Here is a 19007-nt window from a genome sequence, read left to right as displayed (position 1 = left end):
CACCTACTGGCTCGTGTTTTACAAGCATCTCGTCATGACAGTACGGTAATTCACTTGCAGGTTTGGTAGTGTCGGGGCACATAGCTGGTTGTCTGTTTAGATGTCTGTCAGTTGTATTTAGCTAGCTATTATTTGGTTTGTTTCGCAGATATTCGGTCGAAATGGACGGGGATATTAATGCTACGGCTCCGGGCACCACCCCACCTGACTCCGACCCAGCGCGGAAGCGCAGAGTGCACGGTATGTTGAAGCTCTACTATGGGCTGAACGAGGAAGGAAAGACCGTGGATCAAGCTGAGTCGATGGATCCTTGCGATATAAACGGGCCGCATTTCGATCCTGAGGTTTATCTCAATAAGGTAAAATCCCGTTTCTGTGTCTGGATGCAACATATATAGTTCGCTATTCACTGACGATAAGGCAATAAGTGAAAGGCAAAACGTGCTTTTACAGTGGCAAAGGATTGCTATTATTTTACCGTACGAGGGAGCCAACTGCTTGTCTGTCATTGGCGTCACCAAGTGGTGTATATAAACAAGACCCTGGATTGCTGACGCTATGTATTGGCCAATGACAGGCTTCGAAGGCACTGGTCGGCCATATTGGCACTCCCCAGAAGACGCAGTCCTCCATAGGAAAGAATATAATTCTACAGTATTTTAATTAAATATATTATAAAAATTACATGTATTTAAGTATTTTTTTGGTGTAGTTGGCACAGAAAGATTTGAACTTTCCAAAAATTATACTTTGTATATACACTACCGTTCAAAAGTTTGGGGTCACTTAGAAATGTCGTTGTTTTGAAAGAAAATCACATTTTTGTCCATTGAAATAACATAAAATTGATCAGCAATACAGTGTAGACATTGGTAATGTTGTAAATTACTATTGTAGCTGGAAATGGCTGATTTTTAATGGAATATCTACATAGGCGTACAGAGGCCCATTATCAGCAACCATCACTCCTGTGTTCCAGTGACATGTTGTGTTAACTAATCCAAGGTTATCATTTTAAAAGGCTAATTGATCATTAGAAAACCCTTTTGCAATTAAGTTAGCACAGCTGAAAACTGTTGTGCTGATTAAAGAAGCAAAACTGTCCTTCTTTAGACTAGTTGAGTATCTAAAGCATCAGCATTTGTGGGTTCAGAAACAAAGCCCTTTCTTCTGAAACTCGTCAGTCTATTCGTGTTCTGAGAAATTAAGGCTATTCCATGTGAGAAATTGCCGAGAAACTGAATATCTCTTACAACGCTGTGTACTACTCCCTTCACAGAACAGCGAACTGGCTCTAACCAGAATAGAAAGAGGAGTGGGAGGCCCCGGTGCACAATTGAGCAAGAGGACAAGTACATTAGAGTGTCTAGTTTGAGAAACAGACGCCTCACAAGTTCTCAACTGGCAGCTTCGTTAAATAGTACCCGTAAAACACCAGTCTCAACGTCAACAGTGAAGAGGCGACTCCGGGATGCTGGCCTTCTAGGCAGAGTTGCAAAGAAAAAGCCATATCTCAGATTGGCCAATAAAAAGAAAAGATTAAGATGGGCAAAAGAACACAGACACTGGACAGAGGAGCTCTGCCAGAAGGCCAGCATCCCGGAGTTGCCTCATCAATGTTGACGTTGAGACTGGTGTTTTGCGGGTACTATTTAATGAAGCTGCTAGTTGAGGACTTGTGAGGCATCCGTTTCTCAAACTAGACACTCTAATGTACTTGTCCTCTTGCCTAATTGTGCACCGGGGCCTCCCGCTCCGCTTTCTATTCTGGTTAGACACAGTTTGCGCTGTTCTGTGAAGGGAGTAGTACACAGCATTGTACGAGATCTTCAGTTTCTTGACAATTTCTCGCATGGAATAGCCTTCATTTCTCAGAACAAGAATAGACTGACGAGTTTCAGAAGAAAGGTCTTTGTTTCTGGCCATTTTGAGCCTGTAATCGAACCCACAAATGCTGATGCTCCAGATACTCAACTAGTCTAAAGAAGGACAGTTTTATTGTTTCTTTAGTCAGAACAACAGTTTTCAGCTGTGCTAACATAATTGCAAAAGGGTTTTCTAATGATCAATTAGCCCTTAAAAAATGATAAACTTGGAATAGCTAACACAACGTGCCATTGGAACACAGGAGTGATGGTTGCTGATAATGGGCCTCTGCACGCCTATGTAGATATTCCATTAAAAATCTGCCGTTTCCAGCTACAATAGTCATTTACAACAGTAGCAATGTCTACACTGTATATCTGATCAATTTTATGTTATTTTTATGGACAAAAAAAGAGCTTTTCTTTCAAAAATAAGGACATTTCTAAGTGACTCCAAACTTTTTAATGGTAGTGTATATCAAATCAAATCAAATTTATTTATATAGCCCTTCGTACATCAGCTGATATCTCAAACTGCTGTACAGAAACCCAGCCTAAAACCCCAAACAGCAAGCAATGCATGTGAAAGAAGCACGGTGGCTAGGAAAAACTCCCTAGGAAAAACTCCCTAGAAAGGCCAAAAACCTAGGAAGAAACCTAGAGAGGAACCAGGCTATGAGGGGTGGCCAGTCCTCTTCTGGCTGTGCAGGGTGGATATTATAACAGAACATGGTCAAGATGTTAAAATGTTCATAAATGACCAGCATGGTCAAATAATAATAATCATAGTAGTTGTCGAGGGTGCAACAAGCACGTCCGGTGAACAGGTCAGGGTTCCATAGCCGCAGGCAGAACAGTTGAAACTGGAGCAGCAGCAAGGCCAGGTGGACTGGGGACAGCAAGGAGTCATCATACCAGGTAGTCCTGAGGCATGGTCCTAGGGCTCAGGTCCTCCGAGAGAAAGACAGAAAGAGAGAATTAGAGAGAGCATATTTAAATTCACACAGGACACCGGATAAGACAAGAGAAATACTCCAGATGTAACAGACTGACCCTAGCCCCCCGGCACATAAACTACTGCAGCATAAATACTGGAGGCTGAGACAGGAGGGATCAGAAGACACTGTGGCCCCATCCGATGATACCCCCGGACAGGGCCAAACAGGCAGGATATAACCCCACCCACTTTGCCAAAGCACAGCCCCCACACCACTAGAGGGATGTCTCCAACCACCAACTTACCGTCCTAAGACAAGGCCGAGTATAGCCCACAACGATCTCCGCCATGGCACAACCCAAGGGGGGGCGCCAACCCAGACAGGAAGACCACGTCAGTGACTCAACCCACTCAAGTGACGCACCCCTCCCATGGACGGCATGGAAGAACACCAGTAAGCCAGTGACTCAGCCCCTGTAATAGGGTTAGAGGCAGAGAATCCCAGTGGAAAGAGGGGAACCGGCAAGGCAGAGACAGCAAGGGCAGTTCGTTGCTCCAGCCTTTCCGTTCACCTTCACACTCCTGGGCCAGACTACACTCAATCATAGGACCTACTGAAGAGATGAGTCTTCAGTAAAGACTTAAAGGTTGAGACTGAGTCTGCGTCTCTCACATTGGTAGGCAGACCATTCCATAAAAATGGAGCTCTATAGGAGAAAGCCCTACCTCCAGCCGTTAGCTTAGAAATTCTAGGGACAATTAGGAGGCCTGCGTCTTGTGACCGTAGCGTACGTGTAGGTATGTACGGCAGGACCAAATTGGAAAGATAGGTAGGAGCAAGCCCATGTAATGCTTTGTAGGTTAGCAATATATGTATATTTAATTTGTATAGTATCATTTAAAAGTATACATTAAGGTGTCTGTAATAGAATAAATGTGGCAAAAGCAAATGTAGATATTAATAAATACATTTATATAGCTTCCAAAATATGTTTTACAATGGTGAGGGAGTGCCAAGATAGAGGCTACAAAACACCTGTCATCTAGTGTATATAGAAATGATTGGTGTCATCCAGGGAGTACAGTAGCTGTCTGTTGTCTTCAAAACTGACCTTTGAGTCCTATTGGTGTCTGCAGCTCCGGAGAGAATGTTCCCTTGGAGAGCTGATGGACCAGGAGAGCTACATGGTCAAGCAGATCCGCTCCTTGGACAGTGACATGCAGACATTGGTGTATGAGAACTACAACAAATTCATCTCTGCCACAGGTAAGAGAATAGGTGATATTGTATGCAATGCGATGTTGTTGAATTGGATCATGTTGATCTCACTCTGTTCTGAGCACATACTGTACCATGTGATGAATTAATGAATGTCCTCATCTTCTCCTACTAGACACAATCAGAAAAATGAAGAATGATTTTAAGAAGATGGAGGATGAAATGGACTGTCTCTCTACCAACATGGCTTCTATCACAGATTTCAGTGCACGCATCAGTGGGACTCTTCAGGACCAGCATGCACAGATCACCAAACTGTCAGGTTGGTAATGAAACCCGAGGTGACGCCTCCACCGCCTGAAATGAAAACTAGATAAACAAATCGTATTTCTTGGTCATATATCTATTATTGTAAGACTATTTGTGTGGACTGTGAACCACTTCATAATACGCTACTACTAATTATGTATATAAACCCTAGATTGCTGATGCTATGTATTGGCCATTGAGGCTTTGAAGCCATCGGTTGGCCATATTGGCACTCCCCAGTAGGAGCAGTCCTCCATAGGAATGAATGGAATTCTACAGTATTTCAATTAAATGTTTTAAGGACAAAAGTACATGTATTTAAGACATTTTTATTGAAGTGGGGATGGTAACAATAGTACAAAAAATTTAAAATACTTTTAGGAAAATGTTTATATATACATTTTACATTTTTATTTTTATGTTTAGCTCACATAATATCATTAAAGTATGCATTTAGCTGTCTGTAATAGAGTAAACGTGTCAATAACGAATGTAGACATTAATAAATGCATTTTTATAGCTTTACAATGGAGGACGAGAATCAAGATGGCTGGGCAGTGTCTTCAATACAGCGCCCCCTGTCAGTCATCCAGGGTTTATACACATTATTGGCTACTACGGTGTTAAGACAGGCAGACCAATTCTGATATTTTTTTCACGAATTGGTCATCTGACCATCAGATCAGCTCTGAAAAAAATGTGATTGGTGAAAAGACCAATTAGCAGAAAAAATATCTGAATTGGGCAGCCTGTCTAAACGCAGCCCCCCTCACCCAGGAGTCCACACTCTCCTGAGGAAGCTGCAGTTCCTGTTTGAGCTGCCTGCCAGGCTGAATAAGTGTCTGGAGCTGCAGGCCTATGCCCAGGCAGTGAGCTCCCATCGCCGTGCCCGCTGCGTGCTGCTGCAGTACAGCCACATGCCCTCCTTCAGGGGCATCCAGGATGACTGTCATGCCATCATGGACAAGTTGGCACAGGAGCTTAGGCAGAAATTCAGGTAGGAGTCTCAGGAAACGTTCAGTTGGTATTCACTTTGGTATGGTTGCAAAACAATGGTGTTTTGATTTTATTTTCTGGTTCATATTATATAGCAGTAGCTAGGTTTCCATTCACATAGAGGAAATATGCGCATCTTCTCACCAGTGGTGTGTTTCCACCAAATTGACATGTTGTGGATTAAAAATCAGTGCTTGATGACGTAGTGCACACAAAATGTTCGTTTTCATGTACCAAATATAAAGTTAAATGTGTTTCCATCGTATTTTCAACTCTACCGATAGTTTTGTAAAAAAAACGATTTCGTTAAATAGCAAATGTGCCTTCTCTGGTCTTGGCACATGTGCTCTAGTCAACAGCTCACAGACACAGTGTGGTTGATGAGATTATTATGGATACGAGCGAGAGTATTTTTATTTTTCAAACGGCAGTCAAGCATCGATCATCATGTCAATAAGACCGTCGATATTTATTGGAAAGGAGCATCAAGCTCGTCACCGTGCACTTTCAGCACCCTATGAATTTCATAAAACATATTTAATCTGTAGCCTAATAAACTACATGATTTCCCGAGTCGTAGTGGGAGGACCACACACCCTATCATCGCATGACTCCAAGTTTACTTCGATATGATGGTTATTATATTAATATTTGTGCATAAAGGCGTTTCCACCGCCATTTCTCACATAATTAATTTTAATTAACAAAAAGATCCCACCATGTCGCCATTTTTAAAATGTAATCAAAACTTCCTGTTTCCATCACAGTTGTCATGATTTTGTTTTGTACGTTATGACTTCACTCGCATAAAAATTGTGAATGGAAACGTGGTTAATACTACACTATAACTGCATGAATGCCTCATCTTTGTTTGGTGTTGCATGTGTTTGCAGAGATGGAGGTTCGAGTGCGAAGGACCTTTCAGAGTGTGTGGAGCTTCTGCTGCAGCTGGATGAGCCGGCAGAGGAACTCTGTGACAAGTTCCTGAGTCACGCCCAGTCACGATTGGAAGCAGACCTCCTAGGACTGGAGGCGGAGCTGAGACCACCATTGTCCTCTGGACCCACAGCAGTGACAGATCCCTACACTGGCCCTGCCCGCAGATTGTCAGTTGAACCCACTGCTGGATCTCCCACTGGCCCCACCTCTCTAAACAATCCCTTCCTCTCTCCCAGCTCAAGGACTGATATTTTGGAATTCATAGACAGAGGTTGCAATGAATTCGTCAGCAGCCTTTGCTTGGTCATTGCCTCGTACCAAGAGTTGTTTGTCAACCGTCCACAAGAGGGTGAGCTGGCCTCCAAAAACATCCCCCAGATGGCTATTGGCAAGCTGCATGCTTTTGTGGATGCCCTGGCCACCCACTACTTCTCCCTGGTTGAGAGGAGGATACAGGAGGAGAAAAGTGTTGGAGACAACTCTCTCCTGGTCCGGGCTCTGGACCGTTTCCACCGCAGGCTCCAGGCCGTGGCCAAACTGCTGCCTGGGTCTGCTGTGCCCAGCCAGGGGACTGAGATCGTAGTGCGAGCAGCCAGGGAGAGGATCAAGCAGTACCTGGCAGCTCTGCAGAGCTTCTACCTGAACAGCCTGACAGACGTGAGGCAGGCCCTAGCAGCCCCTCGGCTGGGTGGAAGCTCAGCCGGAGGTGGGTCTCATCTAGGGGGGCCAGCCACTGGGAAAGATGCTCCGGCCAGCTTGCCAGAGCTCCTCTCCACTCTGTCTGCCACCATTCTCAATCAGATCAAGTCAGTCCTGGCATCCGTGCACCTCTTTACTGCAAAGGACATCACCTTCTCCAACAAGCCTTACTTCAAGGTGAGCTAGATGAATATTCATGCTATTGGTGGTTAGTTAGTTGGCCCCATGTATTTTTTTAATGCCATTTATGTAACTAACTGTATGTTAACATTGACATCCCGGTTGGATCTTTTTCTCCTCTCTCTCTTTCTTCAGGGGGAGTTTTGTAGCCACGGTGTGCGTGAGAGCCTGGTGGTTAACTTCATTAAGTTTGTGTGCCAGTCCTCGCGTCAGTTCTGTGAGAGTGCAGGAGACCGGGGCGGCTCTACACCCCCTGCCCTCCTACTGCTGCTGTCACACCTCTGCCTGGACTATGAAACCTCCACCATCACCTACATCCTCACCCTCACAGACGAACAGTTCCTCGTGCAGGTAAATGTGTCAGTGAACCTCTGAAGACTTCTTGAAGGCAATTGATGGGAATGTAAGAAAAAAAATTGCAAATCCTCTTCAGTCATGAGAAATGTGTATCACATGCTACTACACATGCTGTTATATCCTCTCGTTTCTCTTGTGTTCACAGCATCACTCTCCTGTAACTGCAGTCACAGCTTTATGTGGAGAGGCCAGAGAGGCAGCACAGAAGCTACTGAACCATTATGTCAAGGTACACATTTTCCCACCTTCTTACCAACAAATTACTATTGCTGCAAATGGCCACTTCAGGCCTCGTCCTTCTATTTCTCTGCTGACCCCTTCTCTGTTGCTGTGGACAGGTTCAGGGCCTGATCATATCCCAGATGCTGAGAAAGAGTGTGGAGACACGAGACTGGGTCAACACCATCGAACCACGGAATGTCCGTGCTGTGATGAAGAGAGTGGTGGAGGATACCACCTCTATTGATGTGCAGGTAACGCCCGTTATCTATTTAAAACCCTTTGGTAAACATGCTTTACAATGTGGGAAAACTGTAATTACTGTATAATTGTGAGTGGACAAAAGCAACATCAGTGCGAGGAATCTTAACAGCTTTACTACCTCCCTGATCTGTCCCTCTCTCCCTGTGTTTCCCTACAGGTGGGTCTTCTCTATGAGGAGGGGGTGAGGAAAGCCCACAGCAGTGACTCCAGCAAAAGGACGTTTTCCGTCTATAGCAGTTCGAGGCAGCAAACCCGCTACGCCCCTAGCTACACACCTAGGTACCAGAACTACAGTTGCCTAACACACAATATGTTTATAATAACATAATATACACTGCATCACAATGTGTGGAGGTTTGGCAGAGGCAGGGTCAGTCAAATGTTAGGATGATTGCTATCTTCCCCAATGGATAAAGATTTAAGAACGGTTTTGTCTCTCTTCAGTGCTCCTATGGATACCAATCTCCTGAGTAACATACACAAGCTCTTCTCTGAGCGGGTTGAAATATTCAGTCCTGTGGAGTTTAACAAGGTGGGTAGTGAGTGGTTTGGACGCAGAGCTCTGGTTCCCTGCCCCCCCTCCGTTAGCCTTTTTATTGCCTCAACTCTTTCTGTCTTGATCTCTGCTCTCAGGTCTCTGTGTTGACGGGAATCATAAAGATCAGTCTGAAGACGTTTCTGGAGTGTGTCCGCCTGCGTACCTTTGGTCGTTATGGCCTGCAACAGATCCAGGTGGACTGCCACTACCTGCAGATGTACCTCTGGCGCTTCGTCTCCGATGAGAACCTGGTCCACTTCCTGCTCGATGAGATAGTGGGCAGCACTGCCCACCGCTGCCTGGACCCCGCTCCCATGGAGCAGAGCGTCATCGAGGTCATCTGTGAGAGAGGTTAAAGGCTAGAGGTCACATTGGTTGAGGAACTGGTGAAATGTGATGGTGAAATTGAATGGTGTGTAACGGAGTTTAAAACCAACAAAAAAAACATTGAAGTCAACTGAACTGGAAGACTTAAAAAATAGGTATTTTGCTGGATACACTGGATTCCCATGATGTAAATGTGGGATCAGTATTAGGATTAAGGTTACTAACTATTGCTGCATGTAGACAGCCAGACCAATTCTGATCTTTAATTGGTATTTTTACCAATCGGATCAGCTCTGAAAAAGATCTGATGTGAAATAACCTAATGTGGCGCCTGAGTGGAGTTCCCACATCTGTTTTTTCAGGGGAAATGGAAGCTTTGGTTAAAAATATTGTATCCCTGAAAAACGGGAAACATCCACTTTGTACCAACCCCCTGGAGAGAGGATGTGAAAATATCTGATGTGATTGGTCAAAAGACCAATTAGTGTAAAAAAATATCAGAATTGGGCTGCCTGTCTAAATTATGATGTTTGTGTGGGGTGCATCTATAATCATTTGTTTGCTAATTACTAAAATTGTAATGTGGTAATATGGTGTAATAAAAAAAAAGTTACATTCATAAACAGATGAGGTACTGAGTTGCCTCGCCTACCTTCAAGGTTATGTGATCTCAATTATTTTATTTCTCTTGTTCTCCGTTTTGCACACTTAATTCTGCGGACAAAATTATAATGATTGTGTTACAATTATTCATCTCTGTAAAGTATTCTATATAAAGTGTCTGTATTCCAAGTGGGGCGGCAAGTAACCTAATGGTTAGAGCGTTGGACTATTAACCCGAAAGGTTGCAAGATCGAATCCCCGAGCTTTCGTTCTGTCCCTAAACAAGGCTGTTAACCCACTGTTCCTAGACCCGTCATTGAAAATAAGAATTTGTTATTAACTGACTTACATAGTAAAATAAATACAAAATATTTGTGTTTCAATTTATTTTTCAATCATGATTGATTGATCGTAGTTTGAATCAATGACTGGAATCATTGGAAATAATTGGAAATGTGTAACATCAGTACTTCCTCAAATTTCATAAGCATGAGTCCCGTCTCTAGCAACCAATAAGCGCGCAGTCGAGTAAAAAGGTGTACAGTAGAAATTTGACCATCACTTTTCTCGTCCATTTGATAAAGGTGGTCACCGCGCTAGCGTAAATTTGATTGGTTTAACACTCCCCTCTCCACGCTCTTCTGGTGGCCATGGCTTAATCTCATTGGTTTAGAGGTGGGACATGTTCAAAGGGGCTATTTTGGGGCGGTTCGGGGAACTCGTTCTTATGGTCGCACTGTGCTTATTGTTTGGAGGATGCATACATGAGGAATACAGGTGAGTGATGCTAGAAATTATGCTACGATGAAAAACCCTTTAATATTGTTGGTTTACGTCCAACGCAAAACTGTTTACTGTTCCTGGTATCTATTAAAGCGCATGTAATTGTTTTTCTGTGGTGATATAACCTATATATGTTGTATAACCTGTCTATGACTTTGGTAATTCAATCGAATCGTATCCTTATTACGCTAGAGAAACTATTTTGGCTCTGAGTTGTTTTTATTTCTCAACCTCTACAATACCAGTCTATACTAGTCCAAATACATTCAGAGGCTCCGAAATGGAGCTGCCTATACAGACTGCTTTTTAGCATGCTCTCTACCAGTGTCCTCCTTTTAAAATGCTCACAGGCAACAGATCATGAAGCTAAACAAACAAAAATCCTCACAAGCAGAAATGGAATTTGGAGGGACTTTGGGTGAGTCCAATAGTGTGTGTTTTATAAAAAATAATACACATTTTGTATGTTCATTTTAAAAAGGGATATTGCGCAATCCCATCTCGAGCCCACTCTGTCAGTCTTCTCAACTCACCTCACTTCTTCTCCCCTGAAGGTGCCGCCTGCATCCCTGTCTTCCTGCCCCTGATGGTGCTTTACCTGCTGTGTGTATGTCGCTCCCCTGCGGCCAGCGTGCTCCAGTGGCCCCCTATCCTGCCCACCACAGCCCAGCTATGGGACCCTTTGGCCCCTGTTCTCATACTGGGCTGGATGACCCTCCAGATCTTCCTTTACCTGCTGCCTATGGGGAAGGTGAGACCAGCTATTAATTAGGAATACCTTTGAGTTCTTGTCGATTGACTGTGTTGTCATGTGAGATTTGGCTGATATATTTGTCTCTGTCTTGCCTGCAGCTGTCTGAGGGTATGGTGCTGAAAGATGGATCGAGACTCAAGTACCCCATAAACGGTATTGTAGGGTTGGCGGGTGCAATAGAGCTCGCCAGCTTGTAGTCCTAAATTAGTTACTCTGATTCGTTCAGCCATTCCTATGGGGAAAATGTATGGAGAAAGAATTGGGTTTTTGGATAAACACTTAAAATAAGGTCTGAGGTTAACACAGGCTTATGAGATCTCAGACATTTTGGTCTATGATATAATATCAGTCAGTAAACATGACCTTTATGAATATTGAAGACTTTATGTTTTATGTTTTTTTTATTACATTTACATTTTAGTCATTTAGCAGACGCTCTTATCCAGAGCGACTTACAGTAGTGAATGCATACATTTCAATTCATTTCATACATTTTTTTCCCCCGTACTGGCCCCCCGTGGGAATCGAACCCACAACCCTGGCGTTGCAAACATGATGCTTCAAAATGGCAAACATGCATAAAGATGGCGGAATTAAGTTATGACATCAGTGTGTTAGCACTATCCACAGATTTTTTTTTAAACTACGGAGCGCGATATGGTTCAATGTGCCAACAAATCATCACAATCTACTTTTTTTCCCAAATTGCTGCTGTCTTGGAGCTAGAATTGGGATGTATACCCTGCTAATCACCGTACAAGAAAAGAGTAACGGATAGCAAAGTACAATACGGCGAACTGAGTAAAAGAAGGAATTTGTGGTAAGTGCACAAAGTCTTGTATAACTGACCTTGTGGGGACACAATTCAATCTCATTCAAAATACAATTTTCCCTAAACCTTACCATAACCCTAACCCTTACCCTATCCCTAACCTTACCCCTAATATTAACCTGAAAACCTTAAACCTAACCCTAGCTCCTAACCCTAAAACTAACCCTAGCTCCTAACCCTAAAACTAACCCTAATTCTAACACTGATGCTAACCTTAACGCTAAACCCCCTCAAAATAGCATTTGACCTTGTGGGGACTAACAAAATGTCCCCAGTTGGTTAAATGTTTTTTTGTTCACTATTCTTGTGGGGACTTCTGGTCCCCACAAGTATAGTTAAACACGTCCATGGGGGCCGCCATCTTTATGCATCTCCGCTATTCACAAAAAGTGACGTTAGCTGATGAAGATAATCTCATATGTATAAGATCTCCTAAACCTGTGTTTACCACAGACCTTATCTTTGGCATTTATAGAAAAACCCTTCAAAAACTAAATTCCTAAATTGCCCAACGAACCATGGCGGAGTTAGTGCCCACAAAAAGACTCCATTACTATTGCTCTCTATAGTAATGCTTTTTAAGCAGTGGGTTCCAATGTCAATCGTCAGTTACCCCTGTGTGTGTATAGTTTCAATTTCTGGCAGGTTTGATTGATCTGGATGGAAGGAGTTAACTGGTTATGTTTTCCTTTTATCTACTGCCAGGTGTCCTTGACCTTGAGCTATGCATGCCATTGGTCCAAAGACTAATTTATATTTTTGTAAGCTACTCAGTCCAAACTCTACCTCTTTTTTTGATTCCCTCTCCCAACTAATTCTTGTTTTTGTATCTCTTTCTCTCTCTGATCCCCACCCTTTCTAGCTCTGTTTCTATTGTTCTATCTTCCTCAGGTTTTCATGCCCTGTGCATCACAGCTGTGCTGTTGACATTGCCATCTCTTTGAGCTGTTGTTTCCCCTGGCAGTGTGTGCTATTGGGGTGTCATTCCTCCTCTCCCTCTACCTCTACATATGCTCCTTCTGGGCCCCTCACCATGCCCTCGCCCAGGGGGGAAACACAGGTAAGGGTGGAGGATTAGGGAAATAATAAATGGAAAATATATAGTTAACAAAATTATACATGAACATGTATCAGAGGTTTTTCTGTATAGGCTCAAGCCTGCTATATCTCACACAGGAAACCCTCTGTATGACTTCTTTATGGGACGAGAGCTGAACCCACGGATTGGAAGCTTTGATCTGAAATACTTTTGTGAGCTGAGACCAGGTCTGATTGGCTGGGTGAGTGGAAAAGGATGACTAGATTTTATCAAGTTAAATGTAATTGTGTTGATATATTTTTTTTAATCTGATCCAAAGAGGTGGAGCTATGGGACTCTGCCTCCCTGGCCATGATACTGGTCAACAGCTTCCAGCTGCTCTACGTGGCGGATGCTCTGTGGCATGAGGTGAGAGGAGGACGGTCCACAGGAACAGTCCACAGAAAATAACAGTGGTATAACAGTGGTAGCAGTGTGATCTCCGATGATGATGCCAATTTAATTTGTGGTGGTACACTACGAATGTATCATTGAGCCCTGAATTAATTTATTACATTTATGCAGTGCTGTATAATGTTTAATTTGAAAGTAGAATATGTGATATTGCAGGAGGCTGTACTGACCACCATGGACATAGTGCATGATGGCTTTGGGTTTATGTTAGCCTTTGGGGACCTGGCCTGGGTTCCTTTCACATACGGCATGCAGGCTGCCTTCCTGGTGGTGCACCCACAGTCCCTCAGTCCTCTAGGAGCCACAGCTATAGTCACATTGAATGGTAAATCAAGTTTCAAGGTGTGGGGTGGGGCAGTGTGAATGCTTCTTATTTTAATCATTTGTATGTACCCTTATTCATGGATTGTAATTTTTTCTCTTTCTGTTTCCGGTTTTCTCTTCCTTTTTCCCTGGCATTAGGTGTTGGGTATTTTATCTTCAGAAAATCCAACTCCCAGAAGAACCAATTCAGACGGGACCCTATGCATCCCAGTGTTGCAAGTCGGTATTCAAATTGTTGATTAAGTTCTGGTATCTCCTGGCATGGCAACATCCACACATTTTTTGTTAATACATTTTTCTTAAATCAGTTTAACAGTTTTGAGAGGATAGATAGAATTTGGTCTTCTCTCTGGCGACAACTTTATTACTGTCTGTTTCAAATTGTATTTTCCATAATGGATCGAAGTGCAGATATGAATACAGTGGATGGTAGGAAGCACCAGAGTAGAATCTGGGCCCATTAGAAAGAGCAGATGGAGTGTGAATAATTTGTAATCTGAGCTCTCTCAAATGACTGCCAAAACTGAAAAAAGACTATCTTCCCCCGTGCCTTACTGTAGACCTGTAGGCCTTTTGGTGTCAGGCTGGTGGGGCCTCGTCCGCCATCCTAACTACTTAGGAGACCTTCTCATGGCCCTGGCATGGTCCCTGCCGTGTGGTAAGTACCTAGAAAATACATAAGATCCTCTCTGCAGCCACCCTGCACATGTGTCCGTAACCAGTGGCTGTTCCAGAATAGAATGTCAGTGATACACTATCTCTCCTGCTACCGACAGTATTCTGATTCCCATGTACTATATGTCTTTCCCCAGGATTCAACCATTTCCTACCTTACTTCTATGTTGTGTACTTCACTGTCCTGCTGATACACCGAGAGGCCCGTGATGAGAGGCACTGCAGGGCCAAGTATGGCCTGGCCTGGGACGCCTACTGCAGATGTGTGCCCTACAGGATATTCCCCTATGTCTACTGAGCTGAGCTGGACCGGTCAGGGCAGAACTGGGGCCCAGGGACATGCAATAGGATAGCCAGCTTTGTTGTATTAAGTGAACGTTCTGAACCTCAGACTGGACAAAACAAATACTAGTGAAATGCTGTCTTTTTTCTGTCATAAAGAATATGTACTTTAAACGTGAACACTGTGGAGAAAATGACACTCCTAACTGGATGAATAGACCAGACAAGCTGACACACCAGCCCAGCATCTTTAAGTTGTTCACAGTAGTGATGTCTGTTCAGTGAGTCTCTAACACAATTCATCTTGACCATCACCTTTTGTACTGATCTAGCCATACTTCCTCAAGATTGGACACTATGGGCCGGTTTCCCAGACAGATTAAATCTAGTCCTGGACTAAAAAACATGGTCAATAGAGAATCTCCATTGAAAGTGCTTTTTAGTTGAGAAGTAGGCTTAATCTCTGTCCGGGCAACCAGCCCTAAACTCAATTTCAAATGAATAGATTAGTCACATTTCAGTAACTGATGTATAAATAGCACTAATCTGAAGTATATTCAAATTATCATGACAATTTATGCATGTATTGAAATTAAGGTAATGTTGGACAATTTCTTTTAGAATGACAGTGTAGGCCTATTTCTTTAATATTGATAACTGAAATGTAAGCCTTATTAGTTTACATGACCTTTATTGCATAACTAAATTGTAATTAAAAAACAAAACATTAAACATGTCTCTATGGTAATTGCAGTCAAAATACATTTTGACAAAATGGTATACAAACAAATACCAGGCTTGCCCTGAAAACAAGATAATAAAGAGACTCATATTACCTTAGCTGTCATAAAATACCATAATGTTATCAATCTATTTCTTGAATCAACACACCCTTCGCTTTTCCCCTTCCCTTCTTCCAGCTTTCTTCAACTCTTCTCTTCTCCTTCTGCAAAGCACTCCTCTCATCCTCCCTCTTCCTGTGCTCTCTCCATAACCCAGCGGCCAGTCTTCTCACCTCCTGGGCATTGTCAGACACCCAAGCTTGAAAGAACTCACATTTCTTCCCCGCGAGGAAATACTTCTTTCTCATGTCGCCTTCATCTCCCTCTTTGGACAGAGCTGCCCTGGCTTGAGATAGCACCATACAGAGTTGGCTCAAAGCTGCCAAGGAGTATCCAATGACATCCTGCTTACTTCTCCCAGTCAGAATATGAGCCACAGCCTCCACAGCCCTGGCTGGGGAACTGGGGTCCTCTCGGTCAAAGTAGCCCCCGGCCAAAATGGCTGCCTCCCCTCCCTCAAGGGTCTCCTGAAGGGAGCTGAACACCCTGCCTGAGCTCAGGGCCTCAGACACAGTGAGAACCATTTGACAAAACTCTTGAATTAGGTCTGACTCAATGTCACCATTGAACAGGCGTAGGGCGAATGTGTAGCCAAACAGTGCATCGACCAAGCCATGGCGAACAAGAGGGGATGGATGGGATGACAAGGAGCTCAGAGGTGGGATTTTGACATTGATTGGAGGCACACCAGGAGTTGATTTTGGTCCCTTAGCCTTGCTCGCCTCTTTTCTGTATTTTCCCTTACCCTTTCTCTGTCCCTGCTCCTTCCCTGATTTACCCACACTCTCAAGTCTTTTCCCAGAATCCTTGACTTCATTATCCGCAATGATCACAATTTGACTTTCTGCCTCTCTTTTTTCACAACTGGATAAACCTGCCCCTTCTTCCTTCCTCAGACTCCCCCCCTGTCCTTCTTTATTTGTCTTCACTGTTTCTCTTGTCCTGCTCTCTCCCTGTCCTGCTGCATCATCTCCTTCTGGCTCGCCCATCTCCTCCTTCAGTACCTCCATCAGAGCTTTTTCCCCCTCCTCGTGCTGCTCCCACCAGGGTCTCCACAGGGGGACCAGAGCTCCTACAGCGCCACCCTTCACCAGACTCCTAAACTTCTCCTTCTCCTGGCTGCTCAACAGGTCCCACAATGCCTCCTCAGAGAGAGCATCGATATCCAGCCCCGAGAGCCTGTCAGCCAAGTCTAGCTCCTCGGCGTCTTCAACCCCCTCATCGACGTCTCCAAAATTTGCAGAAACCACTTGCCCTGCTTCTTCATCCTTGTCTCCTAACTCTTTGAGTTTGGTTAAAATCTCCTCAATCTCCTCCACATTCCCTTCCCCAGATGATTGAATCTCTGCTAACTTGGAGAGAAGCTCTAAAACCTGTGCGCTTTCCTTTGTCCCCTCAATACCTCCCATCTCCTCCTCAACAGTCTTTAAAACACCCTCCATCCCTCCCTCTGCCCCATCTGCCATATGTCTCAGCCTTAGCAGAATATCCTGCATCTTCTTCCTCCCCTCACACTCTGTTTCTCCCATATCTTTCAGCTCCTGTAACACCGACTCTTTATAAAATTCCTCTGAGCACACAGAATGATTTGTACTCCGGTAGCATTCCAGGCCACAGTAAGGTACATTGCATCGTGGACAGGTGTAGTAAGAGGGTTTGCATAAGCACAGCCCACACACTTTGCTTTGTGTTGTGGCATCTGTATGGTCTGCATCTCCATCCTCTTTCCCAGTAGCTGGTGTCAGAAATTCACTGTTATTGGTGGTTCCTCTGGCAGGAAGCTCAATTCCATCTCTAGTGACAGTCTCAGGCTCTGTGTCAGTCCATTCACTGCAGTGGTGTTCATTCCTTGGTCCAATGTCAGTCAACAACTTCCGCACAGATGGAGGGATTCTCTGTCTAAGTATTGGATTCATGATTTTGGGTGGGCAAATTAGTTTCTACTTCTCATTGCATGCTGATGTAATTATGTTGAGTAAAACGATGAACGTCCAATTTGCCTGAAAGGAAAGACAGATTTTACAACTCGAGTCCACTCACAGAATTGAATGTAAGATATATTATAACTTGTTGCACTGCTATGGCCGTACCTTTAGAAGACTTCTCGGTACGTCGTCAGACACATGTAAATCCCAATACTTCAATATGTAGTACAGTAATTACAATTTGTTCGGCGTTTAATCAGCCTAAAACTATCAAAGAGCAAAACATGTGAGACTATTTCGGACTAAACGTTGGTAAAACTCCTGCCATAAATGGTTTCTGAGCTTGTCGCTATTGGATGACGTCTACCCGTCGTAAAACGCACGCAAAAATAAATAACTGCCAGACACGGAAGATAGTTTCCCTTAGTTACCACAGCCAGAAAGTCAAAATGTCGTAAAAAGGTATGAAAACAAAAAACATATTTTTGGTCTTAATTGAATGTTATGGTTAGACATAAGGTTAGCAATGTGGTTAACGCTAGGGTTAGGCTTCAAATCACATTTTAAGAAGATAAATTGTAAAAATAGGCGGGGTGTATGACTTTGTGACTGTAGTAACTAGTGACGGCCATGGAAACTAGATAATGAAATGAGCTGCATTTAAAAGTCACAGAAAACATCAGCATCTTTCGGAATATTTCCCTCAAGTTTAAATTCCTATTGAAAAAATCCATCAAGAGCGATGAAAAATATGTGTAAAATACCAACTCCTAAATGAACTTACCAGTATTGACTACACCACTAAACAATGAACACCACTGGCGGTCGGTGCCGTTTTTTTTAATGAGCATGGCCTTATCTCTATTACAGCATATCGGATGACTGTCATTCATATTCCATTAACCCAGTACAATGTAACAGTGATAGTTTTAGGCTACTGCATGAGGTTGCTAAAACCTAGCCTATGAATGAAAATTTACAACGTAGGTGCACACAGGTCAAGAGAAACATTTCAGGAGACAGACGAACACATAGGTAAACAGTGACACATTCAATACCACCTTGCACACTCTTGTCTGCATCTAGCTGATCTAGGGTGTAATCATTAGTCCAACAGTTGCAAACAAGTTTCTAATGGACAAATTCAGGTATGTTTATCCCCGTTTCGTTCCATTTATTTTTTCTACAGAATTGGCCGTATGAATACACCCCTTATCACGTAAACCCAGCTCACTATCATAGCAGCCACGTTGTATTCCTTCTCCCATCTATGTGCTCTCCTCCTCTCACCTTTTCCCTTCACTTGTGGACTTCAATGCAGAACACATCAGCTGTATGTGACCAGGCAAAAAAAACTTTCCAAGCCAAACCATATCTTAATCGCTACACACAGCCTACACCGTTATCACCATATTAGCTAAAGTAACGTCATAGTCAACATAGCTAATAGAACTAATGAGTTAGTAAACACGTTACAATCATGCAGTAACGTTAGTACACAGACAGTAAGCAGTTTAGTTAGCACTTACACCCGCAGGCCCTGGTGGCAATACATTTGTAAAACCAAAAGCTTACCCTGACTTGGAAGAGTTTCAGTGTTATGTTGGATAGTCATAGCCAGCTAGCTAACATAGCATCCATTTGTT

The 19007-nt window shown here is 43.4% G+C and overlaps 3 protein-coding genes across 5 annotated transcripts; 2 read left to right on the top strand and 1 right to left on the bottom strand.

Annotated features, from left to right (window-relative positions):
- The first annotated feature begins 24 nt into the window (after positions 1 to 24).
- Positions 25 to 9507, top strand: vps51 (VPS51 subunit of GARP complex). Of its 2 annotated transcripts, NM_001165348.1 has the most exons (11): positions 98 to 359; positions 3940 to 4069; positions 4197 to 4343; positions 5108 to 5327; positions 6220 to 7141; positions 7280 to 7495; positions 7647 to 7730; positions 7840 to 7974; positions 8142 to 8263; positions 8429 to 8516; positions 8618 to 9472. In NM_001165348.1, the coding sequence occupies exons 1-11, from the start codon at positions 162 to 164 to the stop codon at positions 8876 to 8878; spliced, it is 2523 nt and encodes an 840-aa protein (NP_001158820.1). In that variant the 5' UTR covers positions 98 to 161; the 3' UTR covers positions 8879 to 9472. The 2 variants fall into 2 exon arrangements, with proteins under 2 accessions (XP_082813661.1, NP_001158820.1); XM_082957535.1 differs by lacking the exon at positions 8429 to 8516 and having other exon boundaries at positions 25 to 359; positions 8618 to 9507.
- A 648-nt stretch (positions 9508 to 10155) lies between these two features.
- On the top strand, positions 10156 to 15326 carry LOC106563541 (delta(14)-sterol reductase TM7SF2-like). 2 transcript variants are annotated; one of them, XM_082958230.1, is made up of 9 exons: positions 10156 to 10229; positions 10586 to 10653; positions 10790 to 10986; positions 11088 to 12881; positions 12998 to 13268; positions 13470 to 13638; positions 13776 to 13856; positions 14198 to 14295; positions 14450 to 15326. In XM_082958230.1, exons 1-4 carry the CDS (start codon positions 10180 to 10182, stop codon positions 11184 to 11186), a joined length of 414 nt encoding a protein of 137 aa, XP_082814356.1. In that variant the 5' UTR covers positions 10156 to 10179; the 3' UTR covers positions 11187 to 12881; positions 12998 to 13268; positions 13470 to 13638; positions 13776 to 13856; positions 14198 to 14295; positions 14450 to 15326. The 2 variants fall into 2 exon arrangements, with proteins under 2 accessions (XP_082814356.1, XP_082814355.1); XM_082958229.1 differs by having other exon boundaries at positions 13776 to 14295.
- znhit2 (zinc finger, HIT-type containing 2) lies at positions 15266 to 17759 on the bottom strand. Its single transcript, XM_014129084.3, has 2 exons — positions 17527 to 17759; positions 15266 to 17436 (listed from the first exon to the last, which is right to left on the bottom strand). Exon 2 carries the CDS (start codon positions 17350 to 17352, stop codon positions 15460 to 15462), a length of 1893 nt encoding a protein of 630 aa, XP_013984559.1. The 5' UTR covers positions 17353 to 17436; positions 17527 to 17759; the 3' UTR covers positions 15266 to 15459.
- Between the last annotated feature and the right edge of the window lie 1248 nt (positions 17760 to 19007).

Source organism: Salmo salar, chromosome 11 (assembly GCF_965601325.2).
Source record: "Salmo salar chromosome 11, fSalSal1, whole genome shotgun sequence".
Taxonomy (NCBI): Eukaryota; Metazoa; Chordata; class Actinopteri; order Salmoniformes; family Salmonidae; genus Salmo; species Salmo salar.
The sequence above is the reverse complement of the archived record's forward strand: the minus strand, read 5'-3'. Positions and strand labels throughout refer to the sequence as shown.